Genomic DNA, 19383 nt, shown 5'->3' on the forward strand with positions numbered 1-19383 from the left:
ATTTGTGGACGAATGCTTTGGCTGTCCTTGCTGTGGGAGGTGGCAGATTTTATAAGTATCATATTGTCACAGCGGAGACCTGGTGACACTATTTCTGAATTTAAATGCTTGTAGACGAATTTATACAGATGTAGATTTTTCGAGATGTCAGGATCAAGTACAGCCTTCAGATACTGGCGCTTTAGATACAAGTACAACCTTCAGATAGATCGAGGACTCTTAAAATATTCACTTCACTGTCAGGTAATTCTTTGTACCCCTGAGACGCCTCGTGGTGAAGGGGTTAATGGTGCTTCCTTAATTTACTTGACTTTGTAGTTGTTTATTTTATTTTATCTTGGGCCATATGATTTTTTTTTTTTAGTTTAGAGGAGACGTAGTTAATGGTTTAATGGTTTATTTTATTTTAGTTCGATTTTTTGCTGAGTTTAGAGGACATGTAATGAATGGGTTAATGGATTATTTTATTTGAGTTTGATTTTTAGTTGAGTTTATTCCTACTAGCGGACGATTTTTTTACGTAGCCTTTTCGTATGTATGGACGCACCTAGTTTGTAGTAATTTTTACAGGCTGTTTACAAGACGATTTTATTCAGCTGAGTGGATTTCCATTACTAAGGGGGTTGAAAGCTCTTGACTAGCCCTTGGACTGCGAAAACTAAAAATAAATAAGTAATGAATAAATTGGCCTGGATTTAGCCTGAATTAAATACCCAATGACGTCTATGGAGGCGATAAAATAAGACGACTTTTAATGAAGGAATGAACGCTTTAATTGTCGCCAGTTTTTTTTTTTTTTTTTTTCTGTTTTTCCTTTTCTATGTAATGTTTTCTTTTGTTATGTAATGTTTTTATTTTGTATGTTGTTTTTGTTTTATTTTTGTGTTATTTTATACACTGTTTTTTTATGCACTGTTTTATCTTTATGTTCTGTTTTTATGTTTTACTCTTGTGCTTTTGTTTTATTTTATTTACAAGTAGTTTTATTTGTGTACTGTTTTATTTTATATGTAGTTTTATTGTGTGTACTATATTATTTTTGTGTAGTTTTTCTTTTATTTTTATGTGCTATTTTTTTCCAGTTTTCTTTTACATTCGTGCCTACTGGTAATATGTTTTTAGCAAGCACCCCTCCCTCCCACGCTCCTTCCGTGCTCTCTTATGTTATCTGTGGGCTTCGTGTTTCTCCCCACCCACTCTCTCTCTCTCTCTCTCTCTCTCTCTCTCTCTCACACACACACACACACACACACACACACACACACACACACACACACACACACACACAGACACACACACACACACACACACACACACACACACACACACACACACACACACACACACACACACACACACACACACACTTACTCGCATTTCAACGCCTTCACTTTTACTGTTTCGAGTTTATGTTATTTTGTTTTCCATTCTGTTTTCTTCATATGTTTTATCATTTAACTTTACTACTCAATAATACCGTTGCATATTTTTCATCCTCCATTATAAATATCACTTTCATTTCACTTTCATCTCAGTTTCATCTTCACTCATAATTTATTGTCATGTTCGTTGTCTTGATCTTTGTCCTCATTGTCTTCCTCCTTCCATATCCTTGTCATTTTCTTCCCTAACTATTCACCTGTATTGTTTTTATGGCTTCATTTTCTTGGGTTATTTTGGTCACTTGTTATTATGAGTTTTTTTTTTAATGGTTAATAGACATTATCATTTTCATGGTCATTTTCCTCATAGTCATCACTGTCATCAGTGTATTTTTATCGTCGCAACTTGGAATCGTCATAATTCTGTTTTTTTTTTTTTACTTCATCATCATCATCATCATCATCATCATCACGTATTTTATCGTCATCATCATCACCATCATCACGTATTTTATCATCATCATTATCACCATCATCATGTATTTTATCATCATCATCATCATCATCATCATCTTCACGTATTTTATCATCACCATCTTTTTTCTTAATTATTATCACTTACTATCATCGCCATCTTTTTCCATCATCATCATCACCATCACGGATTGTACCATTAGCACCATTTTTTCATCATCATCATCATCATCATCACTATTATCGTCGTCAGTGTCATCACCTACTCTGTCATCATCACAATTCACGTTTTTCATCACTCGCTTCGTCATCACTTCCACAGATGCCACTCCTGTTCACTTCATTATCGTTGCACTTATTTTGCATTTTTCTTTTCTATATTTACATTTCATGACACCTTTTTAAATTATCCTCATCAATCTGCACTTCTTCGTGATTATCATTTATTGACCCTTTATCACACTTAGTTACTGCTTTGTCATGTGTTCCGTCATCATCATCATTATCATCATCATCATATCATCATCATCATCATCATCATCATATCATCATCATCATCATCATTATCGTCATCAGGAACAGTATATAAGTTTTGTCATCACTTTCGTTTTCACCATTACTCTCATCACAGTCATTATCATCGTAATTATCTTCGTCACTACTATCTTTTCATCATTTTTGTATCATTGTCGTTATCATCACCATCAGTAGCACCATTATCATCATTATATAATTATGTCATTGTCTTTGCTTCGTAGCCATCATCTCCATCATCACCATCATCACCGTTATCTTCGTCATAATTTTCTTTAACACCAATATCATCATCATCATCAGTATTTTCTTTATCACTTTCTTCATCATCATCATCATCATCATTTTCGTTGTCATAATCGTCATTTTCTGTACCATTATCATCACCACTGGGAATATTAGCACCATAGTCATCCCCACTTTCATCATGTTTTTTTCTTTTTAGGTGATGCGTTGACCTAGTAGATCATCATCATCATCATCATCGTCATCATCGTCATCATCATCATCATCATCATCATCATCATTTATTTAGTCATGTTTCTTATTCTTGGCCTTCCTTCTTCTCCTTGAATCTGGCTGACATCTTAAATCTTACTTTTGCCTCCATTAGACGTATTGTTCAACTTGAGAAGGCGCCTCGTACTCAAGGGGTTTACTAAGGCTTTATCTAACCCCTCCTAGTTCAAAAGTGGCCTAAGCTGAATAAAATCGTCTGGAAACGCCAAAAAGTAAAGGAAGATTATGTCCCTCGTCTTAAAAGCGTCTCCTTGGTTTCTATTAAGAGCTTTACATTGATAGGGTGGTCCACATATAGCGCTTCTTTATCGTGTGTTGCGGGTACGGCTCAGTCAGCATAATCAGTGTCTTTCCCGCGTCACTTATTCACTTCCTTCACCCACACCACTGCGCCCACACCAGGAGACTGAGCCGTCCCCACAACACATACCATCAGACGATTTTATTCGGCTTAGGGGAGACTTTTCACAGTAGGGGTTCACAATAAATAGAATAAAATCCTCTGGTGATCGGAGATAGAAAGTAAAATCTGTCGTCGTAATGAAGGGGTTGGTGGTTTAGAGGAGTGACCTGCCGACCAGTAAGGTCACCAGGTGTAGAAGGGCCCCGGTCACCTGGGATTGGCTACCTGTCGGGAAGAAAGTGGGGTTTAGTACATGCAAATTCCTCATGACTGTTGGGGCGACTGTACAAGTAGTCTTATGGAGCAGGCAAGGAGATGAAAGTACAATACAGGCATGAATTAATATTGGTTAAAATAGTAATATAGATTGATAATAATATACACTGATAATAATATAGATTGGTTTTAACTGTAATAGGTCCTCAAATTCACGAATGCCGTAACTTCTTTCAACTGAATAAAAGGTGTTAAGTTTCATCATAATTTAATACCTTGGATCTATATTATGAATTTCCCTCATAGTTAAAATCGTCAGACGTTTCCTAGAACAGAATATCTTAATTTATCAACAGGCAAGAATGTCATCGATATATTTTTCCTTAATTTTTACAGTTTTATTTTGATCACTTAAATAAAATCGTGTCGTGTCAGGCGAAATATGGCACTGTATTATGACACTGATATGACACTAATATGACACTCCAATTTGACACTGATATGACACCCTAATATGACACTATTATAACACCCTAATATGACACTCCAATTTGACACTGATATGACACCCTAATATGACACTGATATGACACGATAATATGGCACTCTAATATGACACCTTAATATGACACTGTAAATATATATTCTAAACTGGCCCTTGTGTTCTCCATCATATTGGTCCGATATTCCTCTGGCATCTCAATATCCTCCTGTTGGGCCGATATTAGCAGATTCCGGTGGACATGATTCTCTCTCTCTCTCTCTCTCTCTCTCTCTCTCTCTCTCTCTCTCCATGATCCGTCTGTCTATTTAGGGTTTCACTTTGTATCTGTCTACCTGTCTGTATAAATTGTCTACCTGTCTATCTGTGTGTCAGTCTGTATCCATCCACACACACACACACACACACACACACACACACACACACACACACACACACACACACACACACACACACACACACACACACACACACACACACACACACACACACACACACACACACACACACACACACACACACACACACACACACACACACACACCAGCAGAGTAATAGCGATGGTTGTAGGGCGCGCTCGACGACTGATCCAAATACACCACTTCCGAAGCGTTCATGGTGAAAGAGGCCACTGCAGCCCGACAGGTCACTTTGGCCACCCCCCCGGAGAAGTGATCAGGGGCTCTCCACCGAATGCCCAGAGTGGAGGTGACGTGCCCGCTCTTATCGTGGGAGTCACCGTACATGTATAGGTTGTTCTCACGTACCTGGGTAGGAGAGAAGGGGGTTTAATAAGTAGTCATGTTTTACGAGTGTGTGTGTGCGTGTGTGTGTGTTGCAAGTAGAGGTTGTTCTTGCGTACCTCGAGTGGAAAGAAGGGCGTTTGATAAATAGGGATCATTTACGATTTTTTTTTTTTTACAAAGATGAATAAAGAAAGGAAAACCAAATTAAACTAAAAAAAAAAAAAACATTCACCAGATTACAGGTGTCATATTTTCTCTTCAATCCATTACACACATTCTGGATAACTGTGTACTCTAACTTCTCTTAAACTGCCTTGCCTCACATCTTTTACGCATCTCCCTATTTCAGCCTCTCAGTACGTGCAGTCCACATATGCTTTCACTCCTGGCCCTTAATCATACCTGTCTCTTACCGTCTCACACTGTTATCTCTTTGTACAGTGCTCAGCTGTCTTAATAGCCTTCCATATTCTTTCTTTGGCCACTCAAGGTTTAACGGATTCGCTTTTCACACCGCCCACTTTTTTCTCACAGATGATGCTTTAATTAATTTGGATATCATGCTTTTATCTAGTTATCTGCCATTGTTATATGTACATCTGTTCTTCAGTAAGTCTTCGTTTCTACTTCCTAACTTATCTGTCTACTATCTGCCTGTGTTATCTGTATATTTATTCTTAGGTATGTCTTGGATCCTACTTCCTAACTTACCTAGCCTATCTACTTTGCAACCCATCTATCTGTTTCTACGTATTATAGTATGTGTCTCATATTTATTTATCCATCTGCTAGGCTTACCACCTATATACCAACATAGCCATAGCAGAAAGTATTAATTAATTACTCCAAGCCTATAAAACTCCCCTCCCTTAAAGGAAGTAATATATGGAGAACCAGAAATTATGTGTATCCATTGACTGCTTACCTGCCTACCTGTCCATCCAGTTTATGTGCCTACCCACTTATCTACTTACCATCCTGCCCTTCTTTTACCTCCCCACTAACCTCATACTTACAGTCCCTACTTACCAACCCACCCACTTACCTACATGTCTATCTGTCTCTCTGTCTACTCCCAGCGGTAGAGTCAGTGTATAATTAAATCAATTAGCTATTAAATTAGGTAGTTCCCCCTTGTTTAATTACTCATATGCAATACTGAATTCCCTCTCCTCCCTCCCTCCCGGTACTAGTCTTCCCGGTACTTGCGTATTCCTGATACTAGAGACTTCCCGGTACTATATATAGTCTTCTTCCCAGTACTAAAGTCTTCTTCCCGGCACTAGAGTCTTCTTCCCGGCACTAGTCTTCTTCCCGGTACTAGAGTCTTCTTCCCGGTACTGGAATCTTCCCGGTACTAGGGTCTATTCCTGGTACTTGACTCTTCCCGGTACTAGGGTCTTCCCTCCTTTCACATTGCATCCCATTTACTATTCCTCCCCAGTTCACCTGTAGCAAATAAATCTCACTTTACCTTGGTCTCCTTCCTCCTTTTCCCTCACCATCTCGCTTTACTTTGGTCTTCTTCCCCACTCCTTCCTCCTTTTCCCCTACTATCTCACTTTACCTTGGTCTCCTTCCCCATCCCTTCCTCCGTTTCCCCCCACATCCCCCTCCCTCCATTCCTTTCCATCCTGTTTTCCCATCTCGCTTATATGCCCCAAGATCTACTGTTAACTTGATCTCCTGCTATTTCCCTTGTTTTCTTACACATCATCCCACACTTCCATCTCATTCCCATTTCCCCATGTCCACCCGTTTCCTCATTACCACCCCTTCTTCCATTTTCCTTCCCATTACCCATTCTGATCATGTCCTCACCTCCCCATTTTATCTCATGGCCTATTTCCTCCTTCCCTTGTAACGCCTCATTATCTTCATCTTGTTACCTTAGTTCCTCATCAATCAATCAATCAATCATTTCCTGTGGCACCCTCGGGGATGCATAGGGCCTCGATGAACTCACACCACCACATCCTATCTTGTGCTAACTCCTCAAGATCTCCCCAACACTCATCTCCAGCTTCCCGTCTCATTGTCCTCACCCACGTCTCTTTTGCCCTTCCTCTACCTCTCCTACCAAGTGCCACCCACCCTGGTGTACCTCGTACTATTCCCTGTCTCCTGTACACATGTCCTAGCCACTTCCATCGTGAGAACCTAACATATTCATCGACCGGCTGCACTCCCGTTATTTCTCTAATTCTACTATCTGGTATCCTTTCCCACCACTCAACACCTAATATTCTTGTAAGTGCTTTTCTTTCAAACACCAAGAATTTATTTTCCATAGTCACTGTGCCGTACCAAGACTCGTGTCCATAAATTAGGATACTCCTAACCATTACCTTATAAAGTTTGATTTTTGTATGCACAGAAAAATTGTTATTATTCCAAATATTTTTAAGCATTCCCATTGCCTGATTAGCCTTCTTTAACCTTTCCTCGAATTCAAAGTTCAAAGAACCATCCTTGGCTAAATAAGTACCTAAATATTTAAACCTATCAACTTGCTTTACAACCATACCTCCAACTACACATTCCTACGCATTTTCCATATTCATATTGATTATTTCAGTTTTTCCACAATTAATAACCAAACCCTCCTTGCGACCTTCACTCACCAAACAGTCCAACACTCTCTGCATCTCTTCTGGCCCATCACAAATCAAAACTATATCATCTGCATAATCTAAATCCAAAAGTTTCCTGTTCTCTCCCCAAAGTATACCTGTACCGGTTACTGTTCCAACGCGTTTCATAATGTAATCAATGACCAATATAAATAGTAAAGGCGATAGAACACCACCTTGAAATACTCCAGACTTGACTTCAAACGAATCACTCAGACAACCATCAACCATCACTTTACAAAATGTGTCCTCATGCATGTTCATAATGACCCTCACAAACTCCTCTGGTATTCCATAATGTCTCATGATCTTCCCCATAGTCTCTCTCGAAACACTATCAAAAGCCTTTTCAAAATCAACAAAACGAAGACTTAACGGTACTCTCATTTCATTAACTTGCTGCATCAAATGCCTAACTATAAAGATCTGATCATTGCAACCACGTCCCTTTCTAAAACCAGCCTGTTTATCCCTCAGAATACCCTCAACCACCGGCTCCAACCTATTTAACAACACTCTACTGAAAACTTTCAAAGCTGTCGGTGACAAAGAGATTCCCCTCCAATTACCACATTCTCTCAGGTCTCCCTTCTTCGGAACTTTAACAATTACACCATTCTTCCAAACTGATGGTAGTAACCCCGTCACCCATATCTTATTGAATAGCTTGGTCAAGATCATTATTAATCTATCCCCCTCCACTTTAAACATTTCCGGAAATAAACCATCCTCCTCTGGTGCCTTATTATTCTTTAACTGTTTTACTGCTTTCTCCACTTCTGCAAGCCTCAACTCTCCTGTTTCTATATTTAGATCTTCCTGAGCAGACGGTATATCCTCTTCTGGTGGTATTCTATTAAGAACTGTCTCAAAATGCTCTTTCCATCTATTTTTAATATCTCCATCTTTGGTCAATAAATTTCCTTCCCTGTCTCTAACTGGTATTTCCTTGCGTTTACCTGCATTACCACTCAGTTCTCTAATCGATTCATATGCTATTCTTTGACTCTGTCCATCATTTTTGTTTATTAAGATTTCAGTCTCTGCAACCTTTTCATCCACACATCTTCTTTTATCTCTCCTAGCTAACCTTCTTACTTCTGAATTCAAACTCCAGTACGCAGCTCTTGCTAATTCAATCTCTCGTTCATCAACGCATTGCATCTCACTCCTCAGTTTAGCCTCACCTCTCTTTTTTATCATATCCCACGTTTCCTCTGATATCCATTTCTTTCTCCTGAATCTATGTCTCCTTCCAATCGTACATTCAGCAGTCTCATGCAAAACTTTGCTCACATCCTCCCACATCTCATCTACACTTCTCTCCCCCTCTTCCAACGTTTCCAACACCAAATACCTATTTCTGCATTCTAATCTGAATTCCTCCTTTTCTTCTCCTTCCCTTCTAAGCTTAACAATATCGTATCTACCAACACCAGATTTTTCCTTCTTCTGATTTTTAAGTTTAAACCTTATTTTTGCAATGCTGAGTTGATGGTCACTACCAATATCCACTCCCCGTTTAACATGAACATCTAGCAGAGAACTTCTATGCCTCCTACTGATAGCGATGTGATCAGTCTGATTTTTATATTTTCCACACGGCGACACCCAAGTTGTCTTGTGTATATTGCAATGCTGAAAGAGTGTGCCCGCGATGACTAAGTCATTTGCTAGACAGAAGCTTCCAAACCTCACTCCTATCCTACTACCAACTCCCATCTTACCCCTACATGCCTCAAATCCCTCATTTGAACAGCCCATTACTGCATTAAAGTCTCCAACGCATACATAACCTATTTATTATTTATCTCACTCACCGGTATACCTGTTTATTATTTACCTTCATCACTCACCGGTATACCTATTTATTATTTATCTCCCTCACTCACCAGAATACCTATTTATCTCACTCACCAGTATACTTATTTAACTTCTCACTCACCAGTATACCTATTTATCTCCCTCACTCACCAGTATACCTATTTATTATCTCCCTCACTCACCAGCATACCTGTTTATTATCTCACTCAGTGGTATACCTATTTATCTCCCTCACTCACCAGTTTACCTATTTATTATTTATCTCCCTCACTCACCGGTATACCTATTTGTCTCCCTCACTCAAGTATAGCCTACCTATTTATTATTTATCTCACACACCGGTATACCTATTTATCTCCCTCACTCACCAGTTTACCTATTTATTTTTTATCTCCCTCACTCACCAGTATACCTGTCTCCCTCATCCGCCGGTATACCTCTTTATTATCACACTTACCGGTATACTTATTTATTGTCTCACTCATCCAGCAGTATACCTATTTATTATTTATCTCACTCACCGGTATACCATTCAGTTCCCACATCAATTTGGCTTTAGGTTTGGAGCCTCTCGCCGTACAGTTTAGCATGACCGCCTCCCCACTGCGAAACCTGGGCGGGTGCATCTGGCCCTGGGCGTGAATCTCAACCAGTCTGGGCGGAACTGTGGGCGTGGGTGGGTGGAAGTCGGTTAGTATTGGATATGTGAGGGTGGGAGTGAGTTGACATGAGTAGGGATGGGTGGGAGTCGGTTAGTATTGGATGTGGGAGGGTGGGAGTGAGTTGACGTGAGTAGGGATGGGTGGAAGTCGGTTAGTATTGGATGTGGGAGGGTGGGAGAGAGTTGACGTGGGTAGGGATGGGCGTGAGTCGGTTAGAATTGGGTTGGTATGGGTGTGTTAAGGCGGGAGGGAGTTTACGTAGATAGGGGTGGGTGGGAGTCGTTTAGTATTGAGTGCCTGTGGATGTGGGAAGGTGGGACTTTGGGCTGGTGGGTGGAGGGTGGATGTGAGAAAATGTGGTTGGGTGGGAGATGGATTGTAATGGGTTTTGTTGGTGTGGGTTAGGATGAGGGGAAGGCCTATAGATGTGAGAGGAAATGGAAAAGCATGGTAAAAGAAGAGGAATAAAAGAAGGTGAAGCGGAGGGACATGTTGATAGAAGATGGATGAAGGGGAGAAGAGAAAGATGGATAACAGGGATTGAAAGGAAGGATGAAAGTAAAGGAGATGAAAAATGTGCGAAAGGGGAAGAAGAGAATAGATAAATAAGGCAGAGGGGGAGAGACGAATAATGATGGTGTGGAAAAAAATGAAGGGAATTATGAGGTGAAAATGAGGAAACAGAATGAGTTTTTTTTTGTTAATTTGTTCAGTACGGTAGCTTTACATATTGGTGATTTTTCTTGACGATTTTATTCAACGTTGGAGAGGCTTTTCGAAATGGAGAGAGAGAGGGAGAGAGACGTATACTGTCTGAGGTGATAGATTTCAGAAAAAAAGGGAAAACATACATAAAAACCCTTGTTGAGCAAAATTGTCTTGGCTTAGCTCAAAAAAGAAAAGAAAAAAAAAGAAAATCGTCATTGAAGAAGAGATCGTATGCTAAGTGGCCTTTGAGATCGCGTAACATATTCTCCTTAGCGACGTATTTTGCACATTGTACCTCGATATTTCCTTGTTTGTTGTTGACTTAAAATACATCGATATGTAAATGATATAAATTGCTTACAGAGGAATTTTAAGGTACATAAATAGCTTATAGGAGAATTTTAAGGTACATAAATTGCTTACAAGAAAATTTTAAGGTACATAAATAGCTTACAATAGAATTTTAAGGTACATAAATAGCTTACAATAGAATTTTAAGGTACATAAATAGCTTACAAGAGAATTTTAAGGTACATAAATAGCTTACGAGAGAATTTTAAGGCACATAAATAGCTTACAAGAGAATTTTAAGGCACATGAATAGCTTATAAGAGAATTTTAAGGCACATAAATAGCTTACAAGAGAATTTCAAGGTGCATGAATAGCCTGCAAGGGAATTTTAAGGTGTAATATGAAAAATAAATCGCTAACAGAGACGCGTTAAGAGTTCTCCTCTGTCATCTAGAATACTGAGAACGAAGGTGATAAGCAGGGAAATGGGGAAATAGGGATAAGAAGGGGATGGGGGAAGGATTACGTGGATAGGGAGATGAAAGGACAATGAGGAGGGGGAGGGAGAGATGGGGAGGGGAGAGATTGTATTAAGAGGGAGGGAGGGGGAGGGGAGGGATTGTATTAAGAGGGAGGGAGGGGGAGGGGAAGGATTGTATCACGAGAGTGGAAGGGAAGAGGGGGGGAGGGAGGGTAGATGTGAGAGAGATTAAGTTAACAACGTAGAAAATTAGGTAATGATTATGTAATGAGAGAGAGAGAGAGAGAGAGAGAGAGAGAGCACTAACAAACACGCCAAATTGGTCTGAGCCGTAAAAGTGTTTGAAAAGAATTAAACAAAATTTCTCCATTTTTCCATGGAGGCACCAAATGCATTTATCTGTATATTTCATTTTACCTCTCTGTCTCTCTGGCTGTCCATCTATCCATCATGTTTGTATTTATATGTGTATCTGTGCTGTATTTCTCTTTTAGTCTATTAGTCTTTCATTGTGTATTTTTCACGTATGTCTGTTTGTGCTTAGAGAGAAATGGAGATCATGTTTGTGGTCACATGGAAAGATAAAAAGTTAGGTACTAGGATAAGGAAAGATTAAAGTAGACGATATAATCACCTCACACACACCAAAAAAAAAAAAAAAAAAAATGGATGTGGGCGATCATGTCCTTCGTCGTACAGGTAACAGATGGACCACCAGGGTTACTGAGTGGCAGCCCAGAGATGGAGTGAGAGGAAGAGACAGACAGAGGACGAAGTGGCCAGATGAGATTAGGAGATTAGCCTGGATGAGTGAACCAGTCTAACAGCCAGTAGGTCAGAGTGGCAAAAGATGGGAGAGACCTTTTTCCTGCAGTGGACTGACTCAGGTTGACGTTGATGATGATGATGAAGATGATGGTGATGGTGATGATAATGATGGTGATAATAATGTTGATTGTTTTGTGAATTCAGCAACGTTCGACTGTATGTTTTTTTTTTATATATATACATATTTACAGTGTATATAATGTGCAAAATTTTCTCATGCCATTCTTACTTGGGAAAAAAGACAAGGATAAGTATTACCACCGCCAAGATAATTATGTTTGTGGATTGGTTGGTTTGCCTCTGTGTGTCTATTTGTCTGTGTGGTAGCAACATTATGGACAAAGTAATGGAGAGAATTGCGCGAAGTTTAGGATGAAGATGGAGGAACTTCAGAGGTACGAGTGATTACAATTTTGCGGAGAAAAGTTAAAATCCAAGAAGAAAAGTGGGAGATGGTGCCGCATTGCTGGAGGCACAATCTCTCTGTGTGCTCATGGTATTATTATTTTCATTATATTATACTTTTTGATTACTGGAATCGTTCTTTTTTTTATATATATTATACTTATCACTGAACTTTTTTTTTCTTCCCCTTTGGGATAGTCATGAAAATAATAAAGGCCCACTATCTTATTCCGTCCCAGTTATATTCCCGAATCTCTCTCTCTCTCTCTCTCTCTCTCTCTCTCTCTCTCTCTCTCTCTCTCATATTCACTAAGTATATCCTGTCCATTGGCAATAATTGCAATGCACTTGTTGTTTATTGAAGTGCAGGCAGAGAGAGAGAGAGAGAGAGAGAGAGAGAGATGGCACCTTACTGAACCACTTACAGAATTAGGTGGTACTTAAACACTTCACAATAATTCCTCCTTTAATGGTATTACTATTTCCAGACGATTTTATTTATTTTTAAAGAGACCTCATATCTATCCACTCATCCACCTAGCTACATTCTTTTTATCCACCAATCCACCTGTGACCAAACCTTGCATTCAATCCATCTCATTTCCATCCACTCATCCACCAGTCCACAGTCATTTCATCCACTTAGACTGTGACCACACCTTCCATTCTATCCATCTCAGTCCCTTCCCATACACCGTATTAATTCAGTGATATATGTTACCGACCTATTTGTTTATTTGTTACTCCCGATTACCGTTCTGTTTGTGTCACTCCCCATTACCCCATTTACTCACCAGTCTGTCTGTTGCCCATATTGGATACCGTTTGGCTGATTCCTACCAACCTATCTAACCATTCTACTTACCTTTCTGTTGTCCGACCTAGCTGTGTACATTTAATATCTGACTGATTGCTAACCTACCTACCAGTCTGCTCCCTTCCTTCTCTTTCCTTTCTTCTTTTTCTTTCCTTCCTTACTTCCTGCTTTCCTTCCACCCTCACTTTTCCTTCCTTCATCTCCCTCCTTCCTTCTTTCCTTTCTTCCTTTCTTTCTTCTTTCTTTGCTTCCCATCTGCATTTTTATCTACTGATTTGCTTACGAACAAAACTACTATCCCATTCATTTCAATCCACCCTCATCGTTCCCAGCATCCACTGTCGTAAAATGCCAAGCTATTTTTTTCCCCTGATCATTCACACCCTGTTCTGTTTCCTCCTCATTCTCCCTGTTTGCTCCCCAATCTCTCTGTTTACTCCTCATTCTCCCTTTCAGCAATCATGAGATCCTGTTTTCTTGATTACACACTCGAAGTCTTTCAAGCATTCTCTCGTCATCCTGCCTAATCGTCATTCTCCCTATTGCCATTGCCCAAGCACTCCCCATCTCCCCATTAATTCCCCATCCCCTTCATCATCAATAATGGGTACCTCTTTCTCTCATATGCACTCAGGGTCTGTAACATGTTCTCATTAACTTCTCTTACCTCGCTATCTCTATCTCTCAGATCTCCCTCTTTATTCCCCCATCCTCTCCATCACCAACAATGGCTATCTATTTCACGTGCCACTTTCATCAGCATCCACACTTTCGGGGGCATTCGCTTATGTCTCTACGGCTTTCCCTTCACCTCTTGCAACCTTCTTCTCTCATTTCATTTTCTTTTCTCACTTTCATCAGCTGTCGTTTGCCCCATCACGACTTTCCCATCACTTCTTCCAACCTTCTTCACTCAGTTCTTTCCTCTTCTCACTTTCTTCAGCTCTTGTTTATGTCCTCACTACTTTCCCTTCACATCTTCCAACCTTCTTCACTCAGTTCCTTCCTCTTCTCACTGTCTTCAGCTTTTGCTTATATCTTCACTGATTTACCTTCACTTCTTCCAACTTTCTTCACTCATTTCTCTCCTTTTTATCTTGTACTTTGGTGAAATCTTAGTAGAATCAGCCTTTTTTTTTTTTCAACAGATAAACCTTGTCTCTTGTTTTTGTAATTCCTATGTATTCTTGTGTGCTTATGTGCTGTTTCTAAAAGCGCCTTCAGTCACTTCTCATTTCTTATCTTACCAATTCTTTCCTTATTCTTTCCTCAGTACATCTTGCACTTCCTTTACTTCTAACATCCAAGAGAGAGAGAGAGAGAGAGAGTACTCATAAGTTGAATAAAACCGTCTGGCGTTGGCAAGAATAGGTATAGGAAATTAGGATATCGTTGTTGTGAAGACGTATGCTATATTTTACCCTTGCATCCTCCAGACAAGTTTATTCAAGGACATTATGTTATGAGGAAATTATCGTAAGCTATATTTAACTCCTCCAGTTCCACAAATCTCCCCTAAGCTGAATAAAATCGTTTGGAGGAAGCAAGAATAAAATCAACGGTCTCCTAAGATGAAAAAACCATATGGACATCCTGAGAATATATTAACTCTTCTAAGCTGAATAAAATCGTCTAAGTGTCATTTTTCTCTGTCGTAAGCTGAATAAAATCGTCTGTAGGTACCAGTAATATCAGTCGTATGCTTAATAAAATCGTCTGTAGGTACCAGTAATCTCTGTCGTAAGCTGAATAAAATCGTTTGTAAGTACTAATATTATCGTCGTAAGTTGAATAAAATCGTCTGTAGGTACCAATAATATCTGTCGTAAGCTGAATAAAATGTCTGTAGGTGCCAATAATATCTGTCGTAAGCTCAGTAAAATCAACTGTAGGTGCCAGTAATATCTCTCGTAAGCTGAATAAAATCGTCTATAGGTACCAATAATGTCTGTCGTAAGCTGAATAAAATCGTCTGTAGGTGCCAATAATATCTGTCGTAAGCTGAATAAAATCGTCTGTAGGTGCCAATAATATCTGTTGTAAGCTGAATAAAATCGTCTGTAACAATAATATCTGTAGTAAGCTGTATAAAATCGTCAGTAAGTACCAATAATATCTGTCGTAAGCTGAATAAAATCGTCTGTAGGTACCAGTAATATCGGTCGTAAGCTGAATAAAATCGTCTGGAGGTAGCAAGAGTGTAACAGTACGTGACGTCACTCGATTCAGGACAAAGCGAACCTGCAGTCTGATAAGAAAGTCCAAACTATTTTCTGGGCAAAAGTAAGGAAAATATAAATGAAAGAAAGGCAAAAGTAAGGAAAGTATGAGTGAAAGAAAGGTAAATGTAAGGAAAGTATAAATGAAAGAAAGGCAAAAGTAAGGAAAGTATAAATGAGAGAAAGGCAGAAGTAAGGAAAGTATGAGTGAAAGAAAGGTAAATGTAAGGAAAGTATAAATGAAAGAAAGGCAAAAGTAAGGAAAGTATAAATGAAAGGCAGAATAAGGAAGGTATGAGTGAAACGGGTAAATGTAAGGAAAGCATACATGAAAAAAGGTAAATACATGTAAGCCGTAAGTGAAACAAGGACAGATGCAAGAAAAACATAAATAAAACGGGGCATATGTAAGGAAAGTATAGAGGAAAGAAATGCCAATGAAAAGTATGGATGAAAAAGGTAAATGCAAATAAAAATTAATGAAACAAGGACAAATACAAGAGAAACATAAAGAAAACGAGGCATATGTAAGGAAAGTATAGAGGGAAGAAAGGAAAATGTAAGGAAAATATAGAGGGAAGAAAGGAAAATGTAAGGAAAATATAGAGGGAAGAAAGGAAAATGTAAGGAAAATATAGAGGGAAGAAAGGAAAATGTAAGGAAAGTATAGAGGGCAGAAAGGCAAAAGCAAGGAAAGTATAGAGGGAAGAGAGGCAAATATAAGGAAAGTATAGAGGGAATTAAGGAAAATGTAAGGAGAGTATAGAGGGAAGAAAGGCAAAGAGAAGGAAAGTGTAGAGGGAAGAAAGGGAAATGTAAGGAAAATATAGAGGGAAGAAAGGGAAATGTAAGGAAAGTATAGAGGGAAGAAAGGGAAATGTAAGGAAAGTATAGAGGGAAGAAAGGCAAAAGCAAGGAAAGTATAGAGGGAAGAAAGGCAAATATAAGGAAAGTATAGAGGGAAGAAAGGCAAATATAAGGAAAGTATAGAGGGAAGAAAGGCAAAAGTAAGGAAAATATAGAGGGAAGAAACGCATATATAAGGAAAGTATAGAGGGAAGAAGGCAAATGTAAGGAAAGTATAGAGGGAAGAAAGGCAAGTGAGAGGAAAGTATAGAGGGAAGAAAGGCAAATGAAAGGAAAGTATAGAGGGAAGAAAGGCAAATGTAAGGAAAGTATAGAGGGAAGAAAGGCAAGTGAGAGGAAAGTATAGAGGGAAGAAACGCATATATAAGGAAAGTATAGAGGGAAGAAAGGCAAATGTAAGGAAAGTATAGAGGGAAGAAAGGCAAGTGTGAGGAAAGTATGAATGAAAGAAGCATCCATCATCCTAACTCAATTTTGGAAGTTCAGACGGCGTGGGGAGATGCGGGGCAATGCTGTGTGATTTCCTTAGGGACGTGAATCAAAGGAGAAAGGAGGATTCACGTAAATGTACTTTCCTTCTGTGTCGTAGGTGTGAGGTTGCGATTCACAAGCGATATTATTTACTTTCGGAAAGACCTTTGTTAGTGAAGCGGTTAATGCAGGCCATACATAACCCTTACAGTTCAAAAGCCTCCCGTAGGTTGAATACATTCGTTTGAGGGTAAAAAAAAAAAAATAATAATAAATTATAGAGTTCAGTCAGAATTTCATCACACCTAAGTCTCTCTCTGTCTCTCTCACTCTCTACTATATATATATATATATATATATATATATATAATACAGTATATATATATATATATATATAATATATATATATATGTATATAGATAGATAGATAGATAGATATATAGATATCACTAGAAAGTACTTAAAGAGCGCATGCCTCCGCCAATGCCATTGCCATTTTAAAGGATCCGGATATGGATCCGTGGATATAGGATCCAGATCCACTCCAAAATTATTAAGTTCTTTCTTGGTCCATGTCACACCTTTCCACAAAATTGCCTTGAAATTCATGTAGAACTTATGGAGATATTGTGCGGGATACTCCGAATCCGCATCCGCATCCGCCCCCAAATTTAATTATCTTCTCCTTGGCCTATGGCCCATCCTTCCACAAAATTTCATCAAAATGCTTTCATAACTTTTTGAGTAATCCAGCTAACAGGTCCGTGGATATATGGATATAGGGTCCGGATCCGGATCTGCCCCAAAATTTAATCTTTTTTTTTTTTTCTTTGGCCCATTGCCTCCCACAAAATTTCATCAAAATCCTTTCATAACTTTCCTAGTAATCCTCCCAACAGACAGACAAACAAACCAACAAACAAACGAACGCGGGCAAAAACATAATCTTGGCGGAGGTAAGAAGAGAGTAGCAGTAATAGCTGTAGTTGGAGTAGTAATATTAATAATAGTAGTAGTAGTATGGTAGTAATAGTAGTAGTACCAGGTAGTACTGTAGTAGCTGTAGTAGTAATAGCAGCAGCAGCGGCGGAGGCGGCGGCAGGAGGAGGAGGAGGTTAAATATGGATGATGGCTTTATAAAGGACAAGAATTAAAAATAAACACAAATTTATGTAAAAATAATAGTAATACTCACCAACCACACCCATATACTTGGTCTTGACTGCTGTTCTGAAGGAAGGCCCCTCTCCCATCACCTCACACTTGAACACTCCTGACGTGGCCTCCGATACACTCTCCAACACCACTGTCTCTGCCGTGGACTCATCAATCTGCGGGTAGAGAGAGAGGGAGAAGTGAGAGAGAGAAGGGGAGGGGAGGTGAGAGGGAAGAAGGGACGGGGGTGAAAGGGAGGGAAAAGTGTGAGGGAGGAGTGGGATTTGATGTGGACGAGGTTTAATGCTGATTGTTTGTATTGTAGATGGAAGCGGAATTCAATGCAAACTTCTTCTTGTGGTGAGAAGAGAAGATTATGATGATGGAGAGGAAGGAGAGCCTGAGGAGATGAAATTGATGGAGATTTGCATAGATAATTACTTTCATGCTGAGTGTTAGTGTCTGGTGAACACACACACACACACACACACACACACACACACACACACACACACACTAACAGAGCTTGTGTGTGCGATGGGGAAAGGAATTGATTTAAGTGTTTTTTAAGGAAACAAGGAAAAGAGAGTTTAATAGAGAAGGAAGGTTGAAGGCAGTGTGTGTGTGTGTGTGTGTTCTGTGGTAGCCTTACATTGCTTTTTTTTTTATATATATATATAGTGGCGAGGTCACTTTGATTTCTCATTCTTCGATGTGTTACACCGACCCGATGGCATATTGCAGAGTTAAACGGAGTTGCATTGATACATAAACCACACAGACCCAGAGACCCTATCGAGGTGGTGTGGCATTAACAATAACACTTCCTTTCTATTAAGGAAGTTTTTGTACTGGATAGATTGCTGAAAAAACTAAGTGAATGTTTGATATAGATACAGTAGATAGATAGATAGATAGATAGATGGGTAGGTAGGTAGGTAGATAGATAGTTAAAGTAGAGTTTAACGGAAAATGGGAGGTGAATATTAAATGTTTAGGTTATATGGGAGGGGGTAGTAGGGAGCAGAGGATGTTCAAGACGAGGAAAATATAACTTCAAGATTGTACTGTATACAGGGGTGAAGGAGAGAGAGTGGTGGAACAGGACGCCTTCACGTGGTGGCATTGAAACAACCGGGCGGGTTCTTTGCCTGGTTGTACGTCACTCCACTCCCTCCCTATCCCCCTAAAGGAAATAGTATATAGGTAACTTCAGCTGGTAGTCCACTGGGTTCGCTTTTCGAT

The 19383-nt window shown here is 39.3% G+C and overlaps 1 protein-coding gene across 1 annotated transcript in view; it reads right to left on the reverse strand.

Moving 5' to 3' along the window:
- Positions 1-3466: 3466 nt before the first annotated feature.
- The window catches only part of LOC145405591 (uncharacterized), a 59803-nt gene continuing 43886 nt past the window's right edge, over positions 3467-19383 (reverse strand). Inside the window, exons 3-6 of the mRNA XM_080276915.1 lie at positions 18179-18314; positions 9755-9897; positions 4575-4797; positions 3467-3537 (exon numbers count right to left, since the gene is read on the reverse strand). Of these exons, the coding sequence (XP_080133041.1) occupies positions 3467-3537; positions 4575-4797; positions 9755-9897; positions 18179-18314 (573 nt within the window). The remainder of the gene's footprint in view (positions 3538-4574; positions 4798-9754; positions 9898-18178; positions 18315-19383) is intronic.

The sequence above is a fragment of the Coenobita brevimanus genome, chromosome 67, assembly GCF_032717465.1.
Source record: "Coenobita brevimanus isolate Jiangsu-jjx chromosome 67, ASM3271746v2, whole genome shotgun sequence".
In the NCBI taxonomy this organism is placed as follows: domain Eukaryota; kingdom Metazoa; phylum Arthropoda; class Malacostraca; order Decapoda; family Coenobitidae; genus Coenobita; species Coenobita brevimanus.